General features: G+C 40.7%; 1 protein-coding gene, 1 long non-coding RNA gene and 2 other non-coding genes across 8 annotated transcripts; 2 read left to right on the forward strand and 2 right to left on the reverse strand.

Moving 5' to 3' along the window:
* The first annotated feature begins 260 nt into the window (after nucleotides 1-260).
* On the forward strand, nucleotides 261-6241 carry LOC147157023 (uncharacterized). Its single transcript, XR_015091796.1, has 3 exons — nucleotides 261-369; nucleotides 2176-2326; nucleotides 5576-6241. It is a non-coding gene; the product is annotated as an uncharacterized LOC147157023 (long non-coding RNA).
* On the reverse strand, nucleotides 448-27493 carry grid2ipb (glutamate receptor, ionotropic, delta 2 (Grid2) interacting protein, b). 5 transcript variants are annotated; one of them, XM_086064935.1, is made up of 26 exons: nucleotides 27357-27493; nucleotides 26684-26937; nucleotides 26289-26618; nucleotides 26055-26209; nucleotides 19709-19990; nucleotides 17348-17433; nucleotides 16501-16570; nucleotides 13407-13559; nucleotides 13176-13331; nucleotides 12547-12698; nucleotides 11603-11737; nucleotides 10718-10803; nucleotides 10403-10553; nucleotides 8945-9237; nucleotides 8782-8820; nucleotides 7306-8028; nucleotides 6144-6293; nucleotides 5844-5931; nucleotides 5284-5361; nucleotides 4123-4319; nucleotides 3905-4060; nucleotides 2607-2693; nucleotides 2405-2534; nucleotides 2185-2303; nucleotides 1913-2077; nucleotides 448-1748 (listed from the first exon to the last, which is right to left on the reverse strand). In XM_086064935.1, exons 1-26 carry the CDS (start codon nucleotides 27439-27441, stop codon nucleotides 1677-1679), a joined length of 4392 nt encoding a protein of 1463 aa, XP_085921061.1. In that variant the 5' UTR covers nucleotides 27442-27493; the 3' UTR covers nucleotides 448-1676. The 5 variants fall into 5 exon arrangements, with proteins under 5 accessions (XP_085921061.1, XP_085921060.1, XP_085921062.1 ...); XM_086064934.1 differs by having other exon boundaries at nucleotides 5284-5373; XM_086064936.1 differs by lacking the exon at nucleotides 8782-8820 and having other exon boundaries at nucleotides 5284-5373.
* trnam-cau (transfer RNA methionine (anticodon CAU)) lies at nucleotides 13698-13770 on the reverse strand. Its single transcript has one exon. It is a non-coding gene; the product is annotated as a tRNA-Met (tRNA).
* Nucleotides 21391-21463, forward strand: trnam-cau (transfer RNA methionine (anticodon CAU)). Its single transcript has one exon. It is a non-coding gene; the product is annotated as a tRNA-Met (tRNA).
* Nucleotides 27494-27833: the final 340 nt, after the last annotated feature.

The raw sequence follows: 27833 nt of genomic DNA on the forward strand, positions 1-27833 counted from the left end.
CATTGTTCAGTGCTAAGCTCTTACGTCTACAATAAGATATAGTTAGCTTTTTACGTCATTTATAAATTAAATACATTTATTTATTTATTTATTTTTAATTTATAAATTAAATTATAAATTACCCCCACCCATCTAATTTAAAATAAAAATTTCCCACCGTTGTTCAGGTAAGAGGATCTATTAGTGACATATTTGTACTAATTATAAATATAAGTGACCTCGCGTTAGCTAAATTCTCAATGGTGATTAGTGATTCAAGCCCTCACTGACTGGCAACGTAATATGGCCGCCGGTGTATTTGTACCATAATGGCGGCAAGCTAGCTCCATTTAAATGACAGACTATCAGCTTCGCGAAAACGACAAGCGAGTAAGTCATAACTCTTTAAAATTGCACAAAGACAAACATGTTTTTTCAATAATGGTGGGGCAAATGAAGAGGCCATACTTTCGAGTGAATATTTTTTTTATATATATATAGATAAAAAACATTGAGGGGGTCAAACAATCACACAACTTAAACAAAAAAAAACGGAGGGAAAAAAAACCTTGCTCAATAAAAGTACATTATGTGCATTAAAATGGAGGTTGTTTGCTACCTGTACCAACATGCAACCGATTTAGACCAGAAACACAGTTACGATACTTAGCAGCAGTTCTGGTTGCGTTTTACGAGAGTTAGCTAACACTCCACTTTGAAAGCTGTGCAACACTGAGAAATAAATACTAGTCAAGTGACTCTTTAACAAATCCAAACCAGAGCTCGGAGGACCGCCCGAGCACTCACAATGAAAACCATGAGCAGTGCATAGCCAAAACATGAGAATTTACAATTTCATAATACAACACAGAGTACACCACAGCTCCTGGTACACTGTGGATGAGTCATGAGATTACCATGGCAACCAGAAAAGCACTTACAATGGATCATTTACAGGTCCTTCATTCGGTTAACGCCCGCTTATACAAGCAGGACTTTGTTGCTTGCACAAATTGATGATGAAATGCTATATATTCCGTTGTGATACCGGATGAGCCGTAAGTGTGCCAAAAATGGCATGAAGTAGATCTCAATAGCTTCCTTAAGGAATGACATTTTTGCTGTTGAAAAAAGGCCCGTCGGCTAGCCTAGCTTGCGAACAGTAATTACTACAAAAATAACTCAAATAACTCTTCTTTCAACCAACTTAAATTAGGTAAATGTTGGGATATTATTGCAAATTATTTTTGCGGACCCAAAGCTACGGCTCTTAGACCGCACAACCTAAACTATAACAAGATATCTCCTAACATTCTTAGGATTTTTATATTCTCCAAAATGTTGAACTGTCATCTAAATGTAAACACCTGGAAAGTGATTACATTTGTTGCTAAATTCTTACAATGTGACAAAATATAGCTTACATTTTTTTTAAATACATAATCTTACAATAAATATCAGTAGCTATCATCCATTTAAATGACATAGATCGGTCAGTCAAGTGCTGATTTTAGGACAGCTCTACCTAACCTGAAATGACAGGTTTCCTCCACACGGGGGCACTCTTGATCAAGTACAAGGGTGCTGTAGGTCCTTTCTGCTGGACAACAAGTGGCTCTGCACTTGTTCAGGGGGAGCGTCACTTCACTACGTGTGATTGTTGGCACTTTGGTTGTTGGGATCAGACTGTGTTACTTCTACCAGGCCAGAGGGGAGGACAGTCTGGGGCTTCTTGGGTTTTCGGGGGTCTGGGTCTCATTGAGGGCCCTCTGAAAGAAAAAAATGAAGAACTCGTTAGTTTAACACATTCAGTAATTATGACTTCATCTCCAGAGAAGAGGTAAAAAAAATAATGTGTCTTTCAGGTAAAATAGAAAAGAGATAATAGATAGACCACCAACAAAAACTCAACAGTTCTGATCCACGCGCTCACCTCAAATTTAGAAATAAACTCTGCGAAAATGGCAAAAAAGGAATCGGTGCAAGTGGACTTGCTGTCTTCTCCAAAGAAGGAGGCCACTTTGGAGAACTCCTCCATTGCTCGGCTCTGCAGAGACTCCAGAGACTGGATTGCAGGGTGGCTGTTCTCCAGAAAACTCTGTTAGACCACACACATTAGAACATGAAATATTACAGTGCAAAATACATCTGGACTAATGCTACACATATGTCAGTAAATGTGTTTTTGTATTTTAGATGACATACACTCATGACAGAAGCAAAGTGGTCTTCAGATGTGAGGGGGATTTTCAAACACGCCGCTCTGATGTCTTGGATGGTGGCGTGAAGGTCGCTCAGCTCTGTGGTCACCACCCTCTGGTTCACTGGAGGAACAACAGTCATTTAGGTAAAAAATAAAAATAAAATACAGTATACTACTCTGATTGCTTGTTCTTCTCCCCTTAATGAATTCAATGCGTCGTACCCTTGGCTGCCAGAGGCACTGTGGTGAGGTCTCTGGAAAAGTTAAGCAGCTCCGGGAAATGCTGGCACAGAGATTTAGCCAGAATGTGGAGGAAAGTCGATTTCCCGTCCACCGTTTTGGTCGTGCTGAGCTGGCAGACGCAATGAAACCATTAGACACGATGGATGGATTCTCGAGAGACGAAAGATGAGCCGGGTCGTACCTCGTTGAGAAAGTTGATCTTAAAACTGGTCGTCCTGTGGCTTTTGGGTTGGCCGTTGTTGAGGTAATTCCCCATTGCAAGAACAAACTGTGTGCAGTGGAGAGAGCTCATCAGCGTCAAATGACATGAAATAGAATGATGTTAAATATAATGTTACAGTTTTTGCAGCGTAAAATCTAATTATTTAACATTTGACATTTTCTGGACTTTATCTTGTTCAAGCCGTTCCCTACAAAAGGATTTATGAACCTGATACACAAAAATGTACGCAGTGCAGTAAAATGATAATTTGTGGCTTTAAGTGGATAAAACTAAAAATTAGAATATTTAATAATGATAATGCAAAAACAAGTTTATTTCATTGTATTTATTTATGAAATAGGTCCTACTGTGAATGTCGAACCCTGGTTAACATTCAAATTTTAAAGCAACAAAGTGTACATGAGCACTACATAAGAACAGCAATTTAAAATAATCATCCATTTTCTTTCTATTTTTAATTATTATTATTATTATTTCATTAGTTTTTGTTAACTACTAGACTAATCTGATCGTCTGGATTGGGATTGGACAATATTTACTATATATGATATTCACTCCCAGCCATTTTTACAGAAGCAATCCCCTTCACTCCCGGCTGTTTTACTGGATTTTGACTGATTTTGCAAGGCCCACAGAATATTGGGTTCTATTGCTATAAAAACAGGAAACCTACCAAAAAAAAGATTAGAGTATCTTCTTTCATCAGAAAGAAAAGTATATTTTCCGTTTTTGCAGCAATTAGCATTAGAAAGAATATAGCTAAGTTTCATCATTATTCACAAATCTATTTAGAATTGTGAGTAATTTAGTTTTTTTTTTTCAACATGGCCCTGGTTGATCTCCTTTGCTCTGCTGCCACCTGCTGGCTGTTTGTGTGATAACTACCATTTATTCAACCGTTCTTTGCAGTTGAGAGGCTGCATCAAAGCCTTCTCTATGGTCTAGCATAAAAAAAACATAAAACGTATAAATAGGTCTTTGGGACACTTAAAACATTTAAAATAGAACATTTATATGTTTTGGGGAGCAAATGAGTTAACAACTATTAACAAGAATAGCCTTGGTTGCCAGTATTTGCATTCACACCTATTGACAACATTATTTCAATAAACCTAACATGAATCATTTTGGAATGTGTGTCTCAAAGAAAAAAACAGGGAAACTGAAGAAAGAAAAAAAAGAATATGCGAACTATTAGCAAGTATGTACAGTATGTATAATCTTAAATGCATCAACTAATGTGTGATTGCTTTCACCTCGAGGATTTTGGCCAATTTCTTGCTGGTCTTCAGCTCCACTGAAGCCTTGTAGATGTAATCATAGGCCACCTTCATCTCTTCCATCCTCTCCTGCAAGGTGGTCTTAAAGTGGAGGCTCCTCAGACGGGTTTTATACTCCGGCACCATCAGCATCTGGAACAGAGCAGCGCTCATGTTGCAACTATTCCAAATGTTGTTTATTGCGTAGTAGCTACCTGGAAAATGAACTGATCGGGCTCGCTCAGCTTGGCCGGATCCTGGTCGAACTGCTCGTACTTTTTGACTTCGTCCTCGTCGGGGGCGTAGAGCAGCAGCTGCTTGATGTGGGCGGGCTCCAACCTGTCGGTGGTCATGTCCATCAGGACCTGGCGGAGCTCGTCGGGGGAGAGCTTCAGATGGGCGATGAGGATGGCTGTGAGGAGGAAGCTGACGATTAGATTGAGGCTTGTCAGGCGTACGTGTAAGAACGATGGCCCGCTAATGGTGGAAGCCTCGGGGGATGTTCTTCCAGCCCTGAGGCGAGACTGAGCACGATCGCCATGGCAACAGGCCCAATGTATCCAGGGTTAAAAACACGAAAATAGTCCAGCGCTAATGCTAATAAGCTAAAGCAGTCTAACTAACCATCTCCATAAACAAAAACAATTAGCACATGTGCGAAAACAGCTGTTCCTCCTGCTGTTGCTATGGCAACATCTATTGTTCTGACCTGTCCTGCACATTATAAAGAGATCTCGTAATACACACACACACATATATATATATATATATATATATATATTGATTAAAAAAAACCTTTTTTTAGTAAGTGATTAATCGTGATTAATCAAAATTCTAAGATGTGATTAATCTGATTAAAAATGTAATCGTTTGACAGCTCTAATATATATATATGTATATATATATATATATATATATATATATATATATATATAAAATGTATAAAAAGACGTCCTCATAACATCAAATGTCAAAATAATGAACACATAATCAGTGCTCTTCAAATTTGGCGGGAAAAAAATGTTGATTAAAAAAAGGCTTTTTTTAGTAAGCGATTAATCGTGATTAATCAAAATTCTAAGATGTAATTAATCTGATTAAAAATGTAATCGTTTGACAGCTCTAATATATATATATATATATATATATATATAAAATGTATAAAAAGACGTCTTCATAACATTAAATGTCAAAATAATGAACACATAATCAGTGCTCTTCAAATTTGGCGGGAAAAAAATGTTGATTAAAAAAAGCCTTTTTTTAGTAAGCGATTAATCGTGATTAATCAAAATTCTAAGATGTGATTAATCTGATTAAAAATGTAATCGTTTGACAGCTCTAATATATATATATATATATAAGGCTTTACTCACATGCATTGTAGGCTTTCTTGTATGACAGAATCTCCACAACGTCTTTCTTTTTAAAGTTCTCAGGCAGGAAGGTCGGCTCTGGTGGAGACACTGGTAATTAAACGACAGTGTGAGGATGAGTTCTCCAGGCACCGGGGATCAATATCACACACACACACACATGCTCCCATATACAGTAACACAAACAGGCACACATTCCAGGATGATAAGTTAATAACACAGTTCTGTCGTGCGACTTCTCTTAAGGTCAAGGTTCACTGACTGATGAATACGATGTCTTTTTCGCCGACAGAACTGTGTTATCACCGGGCTGGAGGTGGGTGAAAGCGGTGCCTTATGGAGAATGGATTTGAAGACAAGCGGCTGATATGACTGTAAAAGTGCAAGCAAAACAAGGTCAGTCAACACATAAAGTGACATACAACTTAAAGTGGGACAATCAAATTAGAAAAACACATTGTATCTATATAGCTGTAAAACCTCAATTTGACAATTTGCACAAATAGTGTGAGGTGATGATGACAATACAGGAAGATGAAATGACATCCGCAACAACTTACTGGATCTGCGTTGGGTACCAAAATGCAGATCAAGGTCCAAATACTTCACCATGTCTGTGAGCTTGTCGCAGTCGGAATCCTCTCCCAGCTGAACAAAAACAAGGACGCATTACACTCTCCGGTGGGAATATTCTTACAAGTGCTCGGCGGTCTTGTAATCTTCTTTATTTCTACTTTACAAAACGCGTGCTTGTTGAGAAGCTGCCTTGTGGAAAATAACGTAGAACATCTCCACTCATCTCACACTATCAAATATGCTCCGAGTGTGAGTATGTATTGTCGCATGCAAAAAGAGCCCACCTGACCCCAGATGGTGCCCTCCGAGTTCTCCACCTGCTCCCAGCGCAGCCGCTTCACGCTCATGTGGTTGGCGTCCGAGGCTTGACCCGGCTTAGGTAGCGGAGGCGGGTCGCAGGGCGGGGGCAAAGGTGGGGGAGGAGGCGGAGGAGCCTGAAATAAGAATAAATAGAAGGTTGTTCATTATCTTGAAATAAGCATCGGTGTTTTGTTCACATTCTGATTCTATTTCACCCATTTCTTTTTATTTATTTTCTTTGGAGCAACCCATGTTAGTGATCCCTGCTTTAGTGCAAGGGAACACAAATAATAATAAAAAATAAAACTGCGCCTTGACATCTTCTTGCACTTAACACCCACTTGCCAAATAGAAAGAACATTTCTGGATGTCCTCCATTGTTGTCCTTTGTTTACTTTGTCACACTCGTCTTTTTTGTTGTTGCTGCTGTGCTGAATGTGTCTCGCTAGTATGATGTCACACTGTTTATGTAACTGACACACCAGGCCATGCGGCCTACACATTTTTGGAGCAGAAACAACAAGACTGAGCTGTCGCACTCGGGACCGCCCTCTCATTTGAATAACATTTCATGACGCATTTCATGTTGACATCGTCTACAGCATGAAGACAGCATTTGTATTTTTTTATATTTGTTTTGTTTATTTTTACTTTTATTTATTTTACTTTGGCATTTTTTGTGATCCATATGAAAGAGGCGTGCGGAAATGCAAAATTACCGGTTACTAGCGTGCCCATATTTGAAAGTGCTTATGTAGCAACCTACCTGGAAGTAAAAATAGAGATTTTGCCGCTAGTTAGACTGCACCTTGACAAGATGTATTTTTCATTGTTACTAAAGAAAGCTTTGCCCAGGAAGAAGAGGACATGAGCGGCGTGAAAAAAACGAACTCGTTCAGTGCCATTGGCAGCTATACACGTCCAAGATCCATTTGAATTGGGCTGGCAGTGAATGAGCTAATGGCTGGGCGGGAACATGAATAGTTTAATCATGCCGTTACTTGCAAACAGGTACGCCAAAATATCACTCCGCCAGCTCCTCTAAATAAATGCTAAATGCAGTGTGAAAAGGGCTTTAGATTTGCTTTGTTATGATTCAAAAAACACCTGGTCAGCACATACAAAATTCTTAAGTCGAGGTTTTACCTGCCGGGAGTCCGGCTCTTGTCTGAGAGTTTTAGTGTGGCTGGGGAGAGCAGAATGCAAATTTGGAGCTTTGCAAAATGAGGCAGCGGGGTCTTGCTTGTGACACGGTGGTGGGCTGGGTTCTTCGAGGGACGGGGGCAGCGGACCCTGATAGCTGTGCTGATGGTGGAGCTGATGGTGCCTGTGCAGGACGAGCTGGCTGGGCCGCAGCGTCTGAGGGGATGGCTGGGGGGACGGATGACAAATGGGCTGCGGTTGGCTGAGCTGGCGGGGGAGGTAGCTGGGGCGGGACGCGCGCAGGATGGTGGTGGTGGTGAAGGTGGTGCGGCCGTGTGACAGCGTTTGGAAACGCGCTTCGTCCGCTTCCTCCCTGGTGGGCAGCACCTTGTGGAGGGGGGAACGGTTGGACAGGAGGGACCTCAGAGGTGGGGGAGGAGGGGGGATGATGGGGTGGTGGGGCTGGAAGGGCATCCGACTGCGGGGGACATGTTCTGGGGAGAAGCGGACGGGTGGGACCGGGTCCGTGAACTGGACTGGAGGCGGTAACAAGACCTGGAAGGGTGGAGGAGGTGGCGGGCTCTGTTTGGGAGGAGGGGGGATGTGCTCGGAGCCAGAAGAGTAGCAGGGAGAGGAAACCTCGTCACTGCTACTGTGGTCCTCACTGCTGCCACTACTGAGCTGCCGATGCATGAAACCCGTGTCCTGATCATCGGGGAAGCTCATCTGAGGGAGGAAACACGCAATCAGCTTTCATTGGAAAACAAAAGATTTCTTTAAAAAAATCCTCCATAGCCATTTTCAAATTCTTTGTACCGCGGCCTTTTTCAATTGGGGAGGCTACTTCCTTCCGTCTCCTCTTTAGTGGGTAAAACACATGTTCTATAGGGTTTAAGTCTGGTGATTGACTTGCCGTTCACTTCATTGAGCTTCATAATTGTTTTGACGGTGTTTTTGTTATTAGAATAAATGTACATAATGTACTGAAGCAATGAGTCATATCCGGGATGATTGTCACGTTGCTGCTATGTGTTCCCCAAACCTTTTAGAGCAGCAATAGGCTATGTAACCAGGACCTAACCAATAAAAAGAGGAGATTCGGCGGAATGTGCTTCAGAACGGATAGGAGATTGTAACTGAGCAAATTCTCTGTCCATTTTTCTTGCGAGCAAAAATAATTAAGTCCATTGTCTTCCTTCCTGGTCTGTTGTTTATTAAATGACAGTTTCTGTTTTTGTTCACTCATTCACTACGAGCTCAGTTTAAATGGGTCTTTGACGCCGTTAGCCGTCAATGGCAGTGAATGAGACCAAATTTGAGTTCATTATGATGATGCCGTCATGCGATACATCATCAATGAAGATAAGCGAGTCGCCCCAGGAGAAGCCATGCAAGCCCAAGCCACTTTTAGTCAACAACAGGAAATTGTCCTTTTAAGGCAGAAATGCTATAATTAGACTCTACTGATAATTTACTTACAGGCACACCTCTTCTTCTGAAACCATGACCTTGATATATCTGTTCATGTGACACAAGTGGTAATTGTAGCATACATTAGAGACCCTCTAATGTCAACATGCAACACTACAATGTAAAGAATACCAAATACACACTTAATTTTTTTTTTTTTCGTTTTCCTCACCTCTTCATAGTCGTTCTCGCCCGGCACGTAGTCGTCCACCAGAGTGACCCGGTGGCCCAGCTGCTCGCTAAGTGCATCCAGGAACTTGTCGGTGTCGCGGCTGCGAGGCGGGCGGGAAAATGTGAACAGCTTCTTGCGGCGGCCCAACGTGTTGGGGCTGTGTTGGGGTGAAGCTGGGGGGCTCTCCAGGCTGACGTACGGGTTTGAGTCTACGCTGCTTTGATGGTGGATTCCATAGACGTTGGTAGGGAGGGGCTCCTTCCAGGTGAGAGACAGGCCCGACTTGCGGTTACCTGGAAGGTGGGAGGGTGACAAGGCAGTATTGCGGGTCATTTTGCCTTAGGATCCAATTTGCATTGATACGGTTACTGCACTTATAAAATACAATATGTACTGTGTCTTACCTTTTAGATTCTACAGATGAAATTTACTTAAGTTGTGTTTAATGTAAATTAGTGTTCTGTTTCATATCTGCTGACCTGCAGAGGCGGTGCCTAACAGCACAGAATGACTTATACCAGCGCAGTACAAGAAAGATATGAGACTGAAACTGAAACCATAATTTTACTACTTTTTTAAAAGATGAAATTGTAAATTTACTTGAGAAATTTTTGGGGATATCACAATTATAAAACACATGATGGAAGAATATTATAACAATTGTCAATTCTGCAATATTAATTTTTTTTTCATGGAATTAAAAATAATTATTTTTCATTTGATATAATAAGATTTGACAATTTTCTCAGAATTATGCATTCATTAAGTTAAGCAATTTTGCTTGTATTATTATTATTTTAGACTAGCAAATACAAGAAAAAAACAAAATTGAATGCATTTAAATACGTTTGAACGTATTTGCAAGTATGGTCAAATATACTTGCAAATACCTTCGAAAGTATTTAAATACATTTAAACATATTTGCAAATACATTTAAGCATATTTAAATACATTTAAACGTACTTGCAAACAACGTCCGAGCATATTTAAACATATTTGCAAATACCTTTGAGCGTATTTAAATACATTTAAACATACTTGCAAATACACCAGAGCCGTATTTAAACGTATTTACAAATACGTTTGAGCAGATTTAAATAAATTGAAACATACTTTCAAATACGTCCGAGTGTATACATTTAAACATATTTACAAATATATTGTGCTCTGTGAACTGGAGTTTATTCCATTGGACTTTGCAACCACATACAGTATATAATTACATGTAACTCAATGTTAGTTTTAGTATTAGGCGCTGATCAGTTTTTATCTTCTAACAACAACTACAAAAACAAATGACTAAGGTATATTGGGCCATGATGGTCACATGAGTGTTTTGATTATGTAACAATGACACATTGGTCATTGCCATCCTGGCCCAACAAAATTAAACAAAGCACCTTCGGCGAGTGTGCGACTGAGAGCATGTGCACATATGATGTGGGTGTTTGGAGTACCTGTGAGTGGAGGGAGTGTGAGGGGGGAGAGAGAGCGACCATAGGCCTCAGTCTGTCCCGGCCCCTCGGGCTGTGCTGGGGTGCCCCCCTGTAGTGGGGACACACTCTTCCCTGCGTACACGTTCTCCAGCTCCGTGTACACACCTGACATCTATGAATGGAGGCATGATTAGCGCACAGCGGCGGCACTCTACTTTGAAGGTCCGCCACTTCTTCAGTCAAATTGATCTCAACCTGTGGTTAGCAGCAGACCTTCAAATGATAAGAGCGCAAAGTAGCAAGCTTTGCTAATGCCAATGCAGGCATGATACCTACATGACCGAGGTCAGGAGACTCAGGGAAGGAGGTTCCGTCTCCTGACTGCCTCTCCTCCTGGCTGCCACATTCATCCACATGAATTCCTGAGGCACAATAAAGCGTGAGGAGTGACGCCCTCTTGCATCCTTTCCCAGCTGAGAGGGGAAAGGATGAAGCAAAGCAGTGGCAGATGAAAAAAACTTATAAACACGTTCTATTTTAAATATTGCCATGGTCCCAAAAACGTATTAATACGTTTTTATTGTTGTTGTTTTATTGTTAGACCATACAGAAGGCTTTGCTGCAGCCTCTGACCTAAACAGGTCACTTAAAAGCAATGGTAGTTATTACAAAAAACAACCAACAGGTGGCAGCAGAGTATAAGAGATCAGCCAGGGCCATGTTGCAAACAAGGTATTTTCCCCAGTGTATTCAACAGATTTGTGAATAATGAGGAAACTTAGCTGCTAATTGCTGCAAAACGGAAACAGATACAAATGTACTTTTTTCCTGATGAAAGAAAAGACTCGAATCTTTCTTTTGGTATTTTCCATGTTTTTATAGCAATAGAACACAATATTCTGTGAGCCTTGCAAAATCAGTAGAAATCCAGTAAAACAGCCAGGAGTGAAGGGGGTTGCTTCAGTGAAAATGGCTGGGAATGAATGAGTTAAAAGCTATGCAGAAAATAATGAAGGTGATATTTTCAATAGCAACAAGATTGAGTGTATTACACTGTAAAAAGTGTTGGGTGAACTCAGCTTAATAAAAATGGGAGCAAAAACAAAAACATTTTATGTTCATATTTTCGTTTCACCTTCTACAAAGTTGGAATGCAACAAAAGAAACATCCCGACTACAAAGTAACTTAAGTTTTTATATGAATTGCCTCTCTCAGCATACCCATTCCCAAGTGCGTTCCGATGATGCAATCATCAGAACTCCTCTCTCGCACGCATCCGCGATACGACGTCCCAGATATTCGCACGGAGCTGCTCCTCCGGTGGTGCTCCGAACCGGCGTCAGGCTCTAATACGGCTGCAAAACACACATAGCGTATACAAACAAGAGCTGTCAGAATTAATCGATTAATTGACAAGTAATTGATTATCAAATTAATCTGCAACTATTTTAACAATCGAGAAATAGTTTGGAGCCCTCGAGCCTGTTCTAAAAATAGCTCACCAGTGATTTTTCTTTGTCATTTAGTAAATTTGATTTAAAATGACATCATTAAAGATAATTTGTTATTTCTGAAGTGTACATTAAAATTAGTAGCCCTTCACATTAGAGCTGTCAAAATTAATCGATTAATAGACAAGTGATCAATTATCAAATTAATCGACGACTATTTTAATAATCAAGTAATCGTTTGGTCTTTTTTTTATTTAAAATTGTCCAAATTGCTGATTTTAGCATATCAACAGTAATTGTTCACTAATTTCTGTAGTCCTTGATGAAAGAAGAAAATCAAAATAATACATTTGCAAGCATCTGTTTTTACTTTGGAAAACAATGACCGAACCGGCAACATAGTAACTGGTAACATCAATCCCCCTTTTTTTTTTATCACTACAAAAAAAAATATTATGAAATAATTTCCAATTACTGGTTAATAAACAGTAATCATGGGGGGGAAATGCTTTTGTAATACACTTTAATGCAAAATTAAAATGAATAGTCGATTTATTGATTGAATAATCGATAGATTCATCGATTCTAAAATAATATCCGATAGTGACAACATTAATACAAAGTAACACGCAATAGCTTACAGTGATAACCTTTCCACCACTCATACTGTTAGATAGAGTTAAAGAGTTGCCGATCCAAATGCTTCATCTCACCACTGCTTTTGAAACCCAGGAAACGAGACAGCTTGATCTGACAGCGTTCCTGCTCGTCATACGTCAGCAACTGGTAAATAAATTTCCAGATCAGCTGCTTAGCTGGTGTGTCCAATACTGGAAACACGTCTACGATTAGAGTGTCCACATTCCTGTAAAAACAAAAAAACACCGCACATCATCTTCATGTATAAACAAGCGGCAAAGGGCTGTTGACTGAAAATACAGATCTGAGCATTTGTAATGGCGCAGAGGATGAGGAGGAAGATGTAAACAAGATGATCAAACAGTGGGAGGATATTTGTGTGTTGATGCCCTTAAGAGTTTTTGCTGTCAGAATTGAATGGGTGCCTTCTTTCTATAGAATTCTGATACCAACTAAGCAATGTTTGTAATGGCATCGCACTTGAAGTCATTTGTTATTTGTAGTTGTGTCTGACGGTGTACTTTACTTATATTTTGTCCCCTCACTTTTTCCTGCCTGCGACATCCTCACCAGTCTCGTGTACTGTACCGTACAGTTTCCCAGGCAACAGCAACTCTTCTTTCAGTGCTTGTCAATGCACAGCAGATGGATAACATTTTTTTTTTTGGGGGGGGGGGGATCTTCAATAAGAATTTGAACTGACCTGTGCTGGAAGAAGGTCTCCAGGGCCTTGCAGATGGTGTAGCGTTCCTGGATCGTCAGTAAGTGCTCCAGCTGCTGGCTGAATGTCCGTCCGTGGACTTTGATGCTTGGTGGAAGGATTTCTGCCACCCACTGGAGGGAGCTGAGGACAGGAGATCTAACCAACAGCCACATATTCATACGTTTTCACATCTTCGTACTTTCATGTTCGTTCTGCGTTTTTAGTACTCACCTAGAGCGCGGCAAGTTGTTGGAAGACAGACTGGGAGTTTCCTCCGGGTCTGTCGGGTCTGAGGAGTAATTAGATGGACCGTCTTCTATAACCAGACTGGGCATGGCACCGCTGCCCTGCAGCATTGACACCACCTTTTCATGGGAGCAGTTCCTACGCAGGAAGCATGAGGTAATAAAAGGAAGGCGGGTGAAACAAATATGGACTTTTAGTCCTACCAGAGAGAATGGATTACTCATAATGTTTTTGCAGGCTTCAGTGCACAATAATGAGATTAAAAAAAAAAAAAGATGCCCCGAGTGAGGCTCGAACTCACGACCTTCAGATTATGAGACTGACGCGCTGCCTACTGCGCCATCGAGGCATACGAGGTGTATGTCTCAACAATTGCTGTTTTATGGGTTAAAGAATATGAGTGGCCATTCTGGGATAATGGCTTGAGTTTTGGGCGAAAGCTCTCCCCCGCCACAATGATAAAAACATATATATATATGCTATATTGGTAGGTGGTAGGATTTTCATAGTGTAACGAATAACGGCAATCAATTTGTATGGGGAATTTGCGCCCCCTTGTGGACTCACTCTCTTTAGAAGCGTTTCAAACCTCAACTTAATTATATTAGTGTGAGGGAAGCTAACAGGCTAAAACTCCTTCCGTTCAGTCCGTCATAACAAACATTCCCACCCGGAACTCCCCATCAAATTTCCGTGGGTGAATTATCTACTCTTCACTACAATATTATAAGACCACTCCACTGTTTGTGTTTGTGATAGAATGGGGTGAGGAGCGTCACATGACCGCTACTGTGATGAATAGTTTTAGTTTGTTTTTTTTACATTTGTATTATACTTTTGTTTGATGTCTAATTTCTTGTGTTCCGTGTTCATGTTCTGTCTTCGTTATAGTTTTCATTTCCACCTGTTCTTGTCAGCCAAGTCCCTTGTGTCGACCAATCATCTTCCTCAACCTGGTGTCCAGGTGTAGTTCATTGTCTCGTCAGTTTGGTTGTATTATGCTGCATTTGAGGATGGTCGAAAGTCGGATTTATCAGAGTTGTTTTTTCCCAGTTCCGACTTGAAAGCGTTCGAGGCAAAAGTACACAACTAAAATGGCGGATAGTGATAAATGTTTTTTTTGTTGTTTTTGTCCTTCCAACCACTCGGAAATCCCACTGGCAAAGTCGGGTAAAAAAAGGTACCCCGACTTCACCGACAAACTACAATGGCGACCCATTTGGAAACACAGACTGTTTACTCAAATATAAAACTAAATAGCTTTCTTCATTCATAAATATTCGGCATAACTTCACGTAGCACAACATACGGACAGACAATACATGCCACTATCTCCCTGCATGAAATTATACGGTGAACTATTGAACTGTATGAAATGCTTATGAAATAAGATAAAAACAATAAATTAAGCAAAATTGCGAGAAGGCAAGTTTGCTAGAGGTCAAATGAGTTTTAAGGACCAACATTTAAAAAACACTTTAGCACTATCCGCCATTTTGGTTGTTTACTTTCTCCTTGAACGCTCGAACTGGGAAAAAACAACTCTGATAAATCCGACTTCCAACCATCTTCGAATGCAGCATTAGCTCTCTGTTTCAGTCTGTGTTTATTCGTTGTTTATTATTGTTGTTATGTAGTGGTAGTTTTGTTTACTATATTTGATACTGTAAATTTGATTTGTTGGATCACCAAAAATGTATTTGTTACCGGGGTGTGCAGATTGTGGTTGCTCGAAGTTTATGTCTCAGATGGATGCTCCTTTAACGTGCAAATTCATCTATTGACGTACATGCCCTCAATATATTTGTGTTGACGAAAAAAATTATAATAATGATTTCATTAAATGATGTTTCATTTCTGACCCCAGAGGAGTAGTGCCTCAACAGTTATGAAGCTCACCTATTGCAAGGATCATACAAAGAGTTCTCAGATATTGCAGTGCAATCCTACACTACTGCATACTACAACCACATTAACTCATTCACTGCCATTGACGGCAAAAGACGTCAAAAATTCATTTGAACTATTTCTATTAGTTTAACAATTTTCCCACTTTTGTTAACAAGAGTATGAATACCTAGAATGTTTTATTGTATTAAAACAGATATAAAATTTGTGATTAATTGTCAGTTAACTAGTGCAGTCATGCGATTAATTACGATTTTTTTTAAAAATCGTCTGACACCTCAAATTTTTAATAATCGTTTCTTTAAAAAAAAAGATTATAAAAATTAAAAAAAAATAAAATAAAATAAAAGATTATTAAAAATGAGGGGCATCAGGCGAATAAAAAAATTGTAATCGTAATTAATCGCATGACTTCACTAGTTAACTCACGATGAATCACAAATGTTATATCTGTTCTAAATGTACCCCAAAAAATTCTAGGCTTTCATACTCTTGTTAACAAAAATGGAAAAAATAAATCTAAACTAATAGAAATAGTTCTAATTAATTTTTGACGTCTATTGCTGTCAATGGCAGTGAATGAGTTAATCAAATATACTAATGTAAAATAAAATTGCTCTGGCATTGTAAAACAAAATTGACTCAATTGAGTGCTATCATGTTAATAGTATAGGTGTACCTAATGTTGCGGCTGGCCAGTGTCCACTGTTATTGCCGAGTTTATATTCAGTTTCTTCATTCTCACTCCCACCCGTGCCCTCTCCGATCCATAGGGCTGAGAAGTTGTAAAGTACACAGAGCGACGACGCCTCCCACAAGGGAAAGTTACGCTTACATAAACAGTAGTCGCTTGCATCGGCTTCACTCATATTGAACTAAGCTCCGCTCCATTCTGTCTGCCTCCAAATATGAAAAGATAGATGTGCTCATAAGTCATGTGCAGGCACATTGCTGTATTGCGAAGTTTTGATTTATAGCTGACCCTGACAGCCTCAATATCTATCTATATCAATGCAGCAACATTGATATAATAATGAGTTCGAGGCTATGACAGTAACAAAAAAAAAAACATTTGTGATGGATTAACTAACAGAGCAAATTGGACAATACACAACCAAATATTTGCAGCAATAAAAGCCGATGTTATTAAGAATATAAAACATGAGCTGACCTCATGTCCAGTCCATTGAGAAAAAGAATGCGGTCGCCCGGTTTTAGTCCACATTCTTCAGCAGGACTATCTGAGAGGGAGATGACAGCAAAAATCAGACACCAGAGAGGAGACATCACTTAAAATACCCCTAAATATGTAAATATGAAATAATTATACCGACCATTAACAGGCTTTCTCATCAAACAAGACTCGCAGAGCCAACGTGTACACCAGAGAATTGTGTGAATGACTCATTTGATTCTGTCAGTCTGTTTATGACACCGAACAAGACCACCAACAAACAATCTGATGTCCATGTGACACTTATTTGAAACTATTACGGGTGCGCGGCTACCACATCAACTGTCATCGGGTGTCAAGAGTGTGAAAGACGATCTTCTGGTCCTTCGGCGGAGGATCTGCGATCACGATGAGAGTCACGCCAGCCACCTCCACCATCTCCATACCAACCTCCATAAGGCCCACTGAGTCAACGTGTTCTCCAGCACACGATGGTGGGAGATGGTGGTGGGCGGGAGCTGTGCCGTCATCACGAAACACACGCGCGCGAACCTACGCTCACATGTCCAGACAGAGAAATTGCAGCTTCTACTGTCTGCTGGTCATTATTTGTCGAAACGAGATGTGAAATATATCGGCAAAATATATACCTAGGAAACCGGTTCAGCAAAACTTTCGTCGTCATGCACATAAGCTCTGCGTTTCATCCGTGAGCCAAATCTGCTTCCTGCTACATTCATTACGAACAAAAGATGCCCTTCAAGCCCGGGGGCTGACAACCACAACACACTCAGCCCACGCACACACACTTGCTCGGGTATTGGACTTAAAGATAGAATCGCACCTGCGATGACTGAGTCGATGCAGACTGGAGCGTGACCTCGCAGCGTGAAGCCGAAGGTCTTCTTGCCTCTGTAGACGCGGATGAGCCTGAAGGTGACAACAGGTGTTATGAAATTGAGAACACGGGATAAGCATAGTTTTCACTTCTTATATATATATATATATATATATATATATATATATTAGGGGTGTGAATTGCCTAGTACCTGGCGATTCGATTCGTATCACGACTCATAGGTCACGATTCGATTCGATACCGATTAATCCCGATACGAATCTATAAATTGATTGTTGCGATTTTTTTTTTTACTCAAATTTAGACAATACAAATGAGTAAACTTGTACATGCACGCTGTAAGATTTGTATGAACATTTATTTATTTATCTGAAAATTCAGCTTTATAACTGAGCCACTGCATTTAACAAACAGGTTGTGCAGTCTGTTTGATGTTTGAACAGCACTGAAATAAAAATATTAAGGCTTAATGTTCCATTAATATAACACTCTTCCATGCTTAATGTGTGAATCCTAACCCTAAGTAAGACGTTTTGTTGAATATTTCCATAAAAAAATGGATGTTTATAAATTGATTCAGCCGCATATTGAATCGATTCGAGAATTGCCTGCTGTAATATATTGCCGAACCAATTTTTTCTAACACCCCTAATATATATATATATATATATATATATATATATATATGTTGCCATGGAGATAAGTCAAGGCAAGCTACCTTGATAAGTAAACAGGGGCAAGAGGCCAAAAAAAGATGTTGTTCTTTATAGGTTGGCAGCTGTTACATAAGTGAATGCAGATGGGTGGGTGGTGTGCAACCGGGGGTCCACGAGGAGGGTGTTGGGGGGGGGGGGGGGGTGTAAGATTGGCGCTCATGCAGCTCAAGGCCGTTTTGATTCCCCAAAGTCATCGTATACTGTACAAAGCAGCTCGTCACACTCTATTCATCAACCCCCCCCCCCCCCCCCCTCGACTATTATATAACATAACTCCAGGGGAGACAATGGCTTTGCGAAACCCTTGAAAAGTACGTCTGGCACTTTAGATACCAGCTCGACACTGGATGAACGGCCAACTTGACAGGCAAGCGTCGCGCATCAATGCGGCGTAACTCCAAAGTGATGTCATTTGTATTTTTAGGTACAAGTGCATCTATAGTAGTCACTGTTGTACATCAAGCTACCATGGAGAAGAATGTTGCGCAATACAATAGCGGGGAGAAATCACCCTAGACAATAGGTGGGAAAAGAACATGTAACATTCCCAATTGATGTACATATTTACTGTGTTAATATCAATCAATATGCTTATTAATTAATTAATTCCCTGCCAGCCCAGCTAAAATAATGGACTTTGACTTCTATAGCCGTCAACGGCAGTGAATGAGTTCAACATTCAGGCCCACCGGATACTATAATTCCTCTGCCGTGCCTGTTTGAGTTCTCTGAGGATCATTACTTCAAGCATCCCGGAGGAGACACTTCTCAAATGATAGAGTGAAGGATAGGAAATACAAACTAGAATGAGCAATTGCTAGTTAATGCTGAAATGCGAAATGATGGAAGCAGGTGGAATTACGATAAACGATACAGATGATGTTGATTGATACGCAATGATATGAAATGCTATTCGTTGATGTGGAAGGAGAATGAATAGATTTTTTTGGTGATGTAGACATTTTTAGCCTGTTGAAAATCGTTACCAAAGTGAATCAAATGTGCTGAATGTTTTGAATTGCTAATAGGGACGATGATGTCAATCTGTTTTGTTGAATATGTCAGTGGGAATGAATATGCTTTTGTGGCGGTGGTGAATATTTACAAAAATGGTTCCAAAGGTGTATTGAATGAGCTGAATGTTTTGAATTTCAAATGGGAGCGATGTAAACCTGTAATGGGGAATGTCCCATTGGGAATGAATGGGGAATTTGTGGTTGAAAATATTGAATTTAAAGAAAACTGTAAATTGTTGGAATGAGAAAAATAATAGCCTGAAAGGCTTGAGTTTTTGGAATATATTGAATTAGGTATGATGAAAGTCTGATGAATTATGTGGAAGTAGATGCACGTCAAAATAATTCAAATGCAAACACATCGAACGTGCAATATCTGCATCGTCATACTTTTAATGTTTTTTTTATTTCTACATGTGGCTTGCAACTGAGTTTTGCCCAAAGTCAGCCGGCAGAGACCCCAGCTTCACGTGTCGCCAAACAGGACATAGTCAATAAAGAAAATGGATGGATGGGAGTATAAAATGATACTGTTCATAGTCATAGGTCAAACTCAAAGAGAAGGTGGATTCCGATCATATTTCCCCACCAAAGTTGAAATGAGAGCTACTCACCTCTGATTGGGTCCAATGGGGGGATGTGTGGGTACCCCGGAGACCGACTTCCTATGGCCTCTGTCTCTTTCCACCTCGCCCCTCCCACCGGGTTCCCCTCCATCACGGGGCACCGAACTGGCCCGTTTGGTCCCACGGTGCCGGTCCGAGTGGTCCTCGCTCCGGCTGCGACGGATTCTGCCCTGTGGTTCGCTGATGCTCTTACTGCGGCACAGCCTGTTGATTACATGCTGGGAGACGGACTCGTCGAAGCGTTGCCGGTGCTTCTTGGGAATGAAGATTCTGGCCAACATGGCAGCATGTGAAGGCAACAGGAAGGATATATTAGTCCACAAGAGTCGTCTCAGAGAGCAAACAGAGTTGAGGATCTATAGTACAGGTCCAACTTGATCCACTATAGAAACTAATTAGTTGATAAACATTCACCAGCTCCCCCCCTGATGTTTACATCCAATATCATCTTTACACGCCTCCATTTGAAAGAAAAGAGCTCTTAACAGACAAGTTGCTCTCAGAGCAAGCAAAATTGAAGTGAATTGAAAGAGATAGAGTCTGGGTAGTGATAGCGGGAGTCTGACTGCAGCAGCGCGAGGAAGCAGAGCCAGAATACAGCAAGGGAAAAAGATGTGGGAGGGAATGAGCATGGGATTCCTCCTCGGCTACCTCCCTCTTTTTCACTCTCTCTCTCTCCATCTACAGCATCTCCCACACTTCCGCCCATTCGTCACCCTGGCGTCAACGCAAAGTAGGAACCTGTCATCATCTTATTGACCTAAGAGCTCACCACTTTTACCAATTGGACAAAATTGCTCAGCGCCCACAATTCTGTTCCCCCCCCCCCCCATGACGTAATAGACAATTTAGTTAAGCTCTACAGTAAATTATATTCATCTAATGTGAATCAGGGACAATAGACACAATTAAGATTCTAGCTGTTGACATTGTCACTTTTACACAAACAATATCCTGACCTGAAGCTGAATCATTTTTAATTGGATCTTCTGAATCATCACAAACACAGCAGAGGCAGCTGTGAATGTAGCGTTGATATGTTCACTCGCTTGTATTTCTTTATTATAAATTATATTTTCTTTACAATACCTGTATATTGAATTACAAAAAAAATAAGAATACAGAAAGAGCAAAAAGTGTAATAATTGAAAAAAATAATTGATTAAAAAAAACGATTTGGGTTTTTCTGAGTAACATTTGTAGAATTATTTGTTTCAGTTTTTCCTAATATTTTTTCAGTTTTTTTGGAATACTCCCTTGCAAAAAAACTTTTTTCACAAAAATCACCAAAAAATCCCAGGAAAAACAGAAAATATTATTCCAAAAAACAGGGGGAAAATATTCTGGAAAAACAAGGGGAAAAGACAGAAAAAGAGGGAAAAAATATTCCATAAAGCCCAAAAAATTAACAAAGACTACCCCCCCTTCCCCCAAAAAAATACTTTAAAAATCCAGAGATTTTTTCTTCAAGTGAATGCAATACTCTACCATAGTTTTCCAGAGTATTTAAATGGATTAAAAACAAACAAAAACAAAAAACGCTTGGAGGGCGACTCCACAAGGGGGCGAAAATGATCCATACCAACATGAATGGCTGACATGCATAGAAATTCGAGCGACCGCACTTAGATGAATCGCAATAAATTACTACCGTTTCCATATTCCGCCATGCCTCGATGGCGCAGTAGGCAGCGCGTCAGTCTCATAATCTGAAGGTCGTGAGTTCGAGCCTCACTCGGGGCAGCTGTTTTTATATATATTTATATATCTGCATACAGTATATGTGTTTATTCCCTTTTCAATACCGACTGTGAGAGCGAAACGAAAAGAGTTGCCCTCTCTACCCCATCCATCACACGCTACAAAAACAATCTGTTCTTGATGTGATCACATCAGCCATTGACAAGACAAGTATCTATAAATACACCCACACACACACTTAACCACTTAAAGCTCAATTGTCCCCTGTTCTGGTGAGATAAAAAGATCCAAAGGAGCGTGGTTAATAAACACTACACTTCAGATTCCCACCTACGCCAACCTGCTGGGTTCTGTCTGACGAGCTGATTTGCTCCTAATCAAATGAATCAGCCATTAAGCAGGCAGAATGGAAAGCCCTCTATGGGAAAACAGTCTCCAGCTAAGTAATTAGCATGCTAATAGAGATGGAACAAGACATCTGCTACTGCAGGAATTCGCATTATCACCTTAGTGCAGTATTTCTACTGCACTACATCCTTAGCTTGTCGTCACTATCTTTGCAGATTTTTATAGGTTTTCTGTTTGTGTGTGCGCAAGTGCATGTGTGTATGCACGGTGAGACTTGTGGCTACAAAAAAAACAGAACCATGTTTGAAATAAATGTTCTGCAGCCATGTAGGTGTCGACACCCACATCGCCGCATGCGGTTTGTGTCTTGTGTCATCCATTTAAGCTAATACAGTATGTCTAGTGTGTGTGTGTGTCTGTGTGTGTTCAGGTTCAATTGTTACTTCCAGAAGTAGCGTGACTGACGTGTTGAAACAGCCGCCTCATCACAAAAATAAAGTTCCCCCGCCTCTACTCTTGGATACTAAACGAGCGTCCCGATTTGACCTCATTTATAAAAGAAAAGAGAATCTATAATTATCTGATCGCGGCTTTTAGCGGAGGAAGCAAGCGGGGAGGCAGCCGTGTATTTCTCCAAAGGGAAGGATGATGAGCAGAAAACTACAAAGAGCAGACCTCGTTTCTTTTCAAGCGAAGGCCTACAGATGTGACTCGGAGGCAGGCAAAGTGAGGCTAAACTGTAAATTTGATGACACGTTGCTGGTGCAAATCAAATCAAAGCACAATGAAAGCGTACAATTGAGGAAATAATACTTTGATTAAAAATCTGCAAAGCTTGCACTGTGTGGCTACCATAGCTAATAGATTAGCTGTTTATGTTTTTGGTTTGTTGGATTTTGTAATACTGCTGTCCGTGGTTCTGAAGTTGCAGCATACACAGTAACTTAATTAAGGGCTGCTCGATTATGAAGAAAATATCAATCACGATTCATTTGGTAATAATTGAAATCACGATTAGGACAATCAAAATGTTTAAACATGTAAAAAGAATATTAAGACAAATACATTTCTTTGAAACGCTAAAATTATGCAAGTTCCTTTGGGACCAAATACTAAATTAGTTATTTAACTAATTTGCTCCCCCCAAAATGGTCCCAAAAACGTATTTGTACGTTTTTTATGTTTTTTTTTTTTTTAATGCTAGAGCATACAGAAGGCTTTGATGCAACCTCTGAACTGAAGAGAACACTTCAAGCAAATGTTGCAACAAGCTGTTTTCACCAGTGTTTTCAACAGATTTGTGAATAATGATGAAACTTAGCTATATTCTAATGCCAATTGCTGCAAAACGGAAACAGATATATAAATATACTTTTTTCCTGATGAAAGAAGAGACTTTCTTTCTTTTGGTAGGTTTCATGTTTTTATAGCAATAGAACACAATATTCTGCGGGCCTTGCAAAATCTGTCAAAATCCAGTAAAACAGCCGGGAGCGAAGGGAGTTGCTTCAGTAAAAATGGCTGAGAGTGAATGAGTTAAAAGATTATTATTTTTTGTTGTTATTTTTTTAATTAGAAGCCATTGACAATGACAACCATAACGGCAATTATAGAGCACTACTAAATTAAATACACAATACCAACACATACAGTATGAGTACAGCACGTATATATTGTGGTTTCATCCGGAAACTCGAACGGTGTCAGCTATCTTGTCGACACTAAAAAAAAGCCCTGAGACACATTTGCAGTGCTGCATTTCAACAGTATCTGCAGCCACTGCATAAACACTATCATTACCAACACCAGTCAAGGAAGCACAGCCGAGCAGAAACCAGACCTGCTTTCTCAAAAATCACTTCTCAGTTAACCAATAAAAAAACAAAACAATACAGATGTCCACTTTCTGGCTTTACTAAATGCCAACAATAAAAACAGAGTGCACAACACAAATACAGACACTTGAAAGATAAAGAAACATACAGGACTCACCCCAGGCAATTCATTGTTTCAGCGCTCACGCATGGTCACAAACTAAATCCGCTTAACGAACACACCTGACTAAATTTGCCACGTCTCTTGAGTGATATAAAGGATATTGGTAGGGGTCCTCCACCGCCAAGTGTCAGGTGGAGATGGAGCGCGGAGAGGAGGTGGGGGCTCGGAGCGGGATAACGAGAGGAAAATACAACAGAGCGGAAGATAAATATCCCCTCAGTGAGAGAATTGTGGAAAGGAAAACCACACGGATGGCATTAATCATGTTAGTGCTGTATGTGCAAGTAGGAGCGCCCTTCGTTATCACAAATAAAGTGATTTTAATGGAACTTGAATTCTAAAGGTAGAATCACTTAAAATGTCACCATTGCTTCGGATTGGTGAGAAGAAAAAAAACCTGCTCTTTTGATGCTGGAAACGCTTCTTAGCGTATTGTAGTAGTTGTGGGTAAGCAGCCAGATTAGTAAGAGAATAATTGGCTGCTTTTATTGGCTGCACTTGTGGAGGAAGTGCAATCTGTGGACAAGCTGTCAGGGGACGGAGTGGAAATATAAGACTGCAGTCTCTTTTGGGCGAGTGGACAAACAGGTCATTCTGGCTGTCTGGAATTTTTTTATTATAATTTTTTTTTTGGTGGTGTTTTGGATTGATTCCAAGCACCAGATGGACTGCTTCACAAATCTAAAAATAACCCAATCATACCCCAGTCCAAAAAAAAAATTCAAACCTACATCAAGGGTGCACTGATTGGTTGGACTTGCAGTCCGCGGTATCCATTATGAGCCAATTAGATGAACATGATGAAGAGTAATTCTATTTACCTTGTAAAAAAAAAAAAACAATAAAAAGCTATTAAGACTTTAATGAACATGTTGTCGGCCAAAATCCATTTCTAATCTTTTTTAATGATAATTTACTCGCCTGCAGATGTACAAAATAAACCTTTTCCTCCTCTCTCACCCTCAAGCTGAGAAATCAATGAAAAAAGCACTCAAAATTCACTGACACTAATGAAACTGTAGGCGATTTAGCGGTCACTATGGATCGAACCTGGGTGGCAGATGGAACCCTCCTAAACCTAAAGTGTACACAGTAGCTGTGAAATGGTTAATCCAGTCCTAAGCATTAGCAAGCGCCTCTTGAATCAATGCCTGTAGATTATAAATACAAATACTGTGTTTCCGTGCCGCTTTCCAAGTCGGTTATTGCGGCTTCACGCTATCGCGGGTTTTTAATTGTGACCATAACTTCGTCTATTGCAGTTTTACCTCCCTATTTTGCGTATTTCTACTTTACGCAAATTCACCTTTCGCATGGGATCATGAAACCTGCAAAATGAATGATTAAAGTGGAAGTCAACTTAAAGCATTTCTTGACAATTATATGTTCTATGCAGCCATACTAGTCTAAACATGACACTCTGATGAAATAACATTTTTGGAATATGAATTATGAAGCAAAACCCAGCCGTTTTTTATTCTTCACAGCGCACCTGTTTTCTGAAGCTGCGCTGTGATTGGTTGTTACCCGAGACCTGAGAAACATTGATGTCATGTTCAGTCAACAGCAAGTGGCAAAATAGCCGCCCCACAGATGGATAAAAACGACCGGATTTTTCTGCTTAACTCGTATTCCACTATATTCCGCAATATTAAACAGAATAACATATTTTGGCTAGTGGGGCTGCATAGAAAAAAAATAATTGTGTGTGTGTGGGGGGGTTGATTTCCCCTTTAACTCATTCACTCCCAGCCATTTTCACTGAAGCAACCCTCTTCGCTCCCGGCTGTATGACTGGATTTTGACTGATTTTGCAAGGCATACAGAATATTCTGTTATATTGCTATAAAAACATGGAACCTACCAAAAGAAAGATTCTTTCATCAGGAAAAAAAAAAGATAAGTTTCATCATTATTCACAAATCTGTTTAAAACACTGGGGAAACGAGCTTTTTTGCAACATGGCCCTGCAGGTTGGTCTCTTATACTCTGCTGCCACCCGCTGGCCGTTTTTTGTAACAACTATCATTGCTAAGCGTCCTATTCAGATCATTAGCTGCATCAAGCCTTCTGTATGCTTTAGCATAAAAACAAAACAAAACGTATAAATATGTTTTTGAGACCATGGCAATATTTAAAATAGAACGTTTTTATACGTTTTTGGGAGCAAATGAGTTGATGAGAACAGTACGAGAAGCACCTAGCGTTACTCTGCTCTCAATACAAAGACTTTCATGTAGTTTTTACATTGAGCTTTTTAGACCCAACATGAGTACAAACCTCTAACCTGATACTGGAGATGAGCTCTCGTTGGTCATCAGTGATCAGGATTTCAGGCAAAACAGAGGCCAACCAGTCGACATCCTTCTCTGCTGCGTATTGCTTCAACACACTGAAGAGTTTCTCCTTCACATTAGGCTCGTCGCTCAAAATCTGCTCAACCTGATGACGGCAATCCAAATGAGCATCATTTGACTTTACCCGAAGTGCAATTCTCGAAATAATCTGTCAAGTCACCGACCTTCCTGTTGAACTCCAGAGCCTTGTATTTCCGATCCACTCTTGCGGGCTCCCCTCCGATCTGACTATCCTCCATGCTGATGCTCCGTTTCTGCTTCGCGCCAAGGCCCAGCACCCCCAAGCGCAAGGTCCTCCCCTGGGAGGACTTGATGAGCGCCGCAGCCATTTCGTGATGCCTGACGGGGATGCCGTTGACCTCCATGACGCAGTCCTCTGCCCTCAAGCCGGCACGGCCGGCCGGGGAGCACGGTGAGCAGTCCTCCACCAGCAAGGGGCAGTCCCCTACGATGGTGAAACCGAAACGGCCATCCGGACCTGGTATGATGTCCATCTGTAAAGCAAGAATACACAAGATTGTACAGAAGAAAATCAGCACAAATGCATCAAATGTCAAACCTGCTGTATCCGGGACACCACTCCAATGCTGGGCGGGATGTTCTTCTGAGTTTGCGCGATGGCAATGACAGCTTGCGGACCCAACGTTGACACATTGTGGCCTTCAATTTCCAACACTTGGTCTCCGGCTTGCAGGCCGGCCAGTTGGGCGCTGCTTCCTTCCTCGACAGACAGGATGTAGCTTGGTCCATTCCCGCCAAGCTGGAATCCGAATTCCTCGGGCCAGCCTTGGTTGGATGTCGGCATGCTGAGGACTGCAAAGTGGATAAAAGAATTCACTTGATGTGAAAAAGTAAGAAGAAGATGGAAAAGAAATCTTACCCAAAGTCACAGATGCATTCAGATCAACTGACATTACACAAAATCTGTCCATCGAATAATCCACTGTGTCCTCCTACTATCGCCTCAAACTACACTCTGAACCATGACATACACCAGCGGTCCATGACCTGGTTCACAACTTCTATATGAGCCAATTAAATTGAGTCTTCGCAGAGATCGGGACCTTCATTACCCTGGCAGACAAATTCCCACTGCAAATATTTCTTTGCACCGACTAATTATTAGCAAGAGACAACTGGAGACAGGTACGCGAAGTCATACGATAGTTCTGACCCAGTATGAATAGAATTGCAAAAATAGCGATGCAAAGCAAGAAAAACAAAACACTCACAGAAATCTTTGGATTGGCATCGAGAGCTCCGTTTGTTCTGTCGCAATGAATGTCTCCCTTTTTTGTTTTGCAAAAACTTCTTCATCTTCAGCGGCTAATTGCAGATCCAGTTTGTCTTCCCGGGTCCAAAAAACAAAATTGCACCCTGATCCCCCCTCCCTTGACCTAAAGTCCCACAAATGGAGCGCAAACATCCAAATGAGCATGAAAAGCAAGCCGAGTTGCTCCTGCGTCTCATCCCTGATTCATCCCAGGGCCAAGATGCTCGCAGTGTTAATCAGAAAACTGGGACGCTTGCACCCGCGCACTTCGCTGTCTTAATAATTCACTCTCCAAAAAGGGTATTGTGAGGCCTCATTTTTCTAAAAATACACCATTGTGTCTTTTTCCGCCTCCTCTTCTTTTGGCTAGGTGGCTCTCCGAGGGACTGCTCCTGGCCCAGAATCACTCTGGGTTGATGTAAGGAAGGAAGCCTGA

Source organism: Leptonotus elevatus, chromosome 20 (assembly GCF_054856555.1).
Source record: "Leptonotus elevatus isolate MCC_2025b chromosome 20, RoL_Lele_1.0, whole genome shotgun sequence".
Lineage (NCBI taxonomy): Eukaryota > Metazoa > Chordata > Actinopteri > Syngnathiformes > Syngnathidae > Leptonotus > Leptonotus elevatus.

Coding starts and splice junctions, on each gene's coding strand:
- grid2ipb (XM_086064934.1), bottom strand. CDS start 27,441: ATGAAGAAGTTTTTGCAAAACAAAAAAGGGAGACATTCATTGCGACAG. Junction 26,619..26,683: donor TGGTGTCCCGGATACAGCAG/GTTTGACATTTG, acceptor CTTGCTTTACAG/ATGGACATCATACCAGGTCC. Junction 10,804..11,602: donor CGGAACGCACTTGGGAATGG/GTATGCTGAGAG, acceptor ATTGTGCCTCAG/GAATTCATGTGGATGAATGT.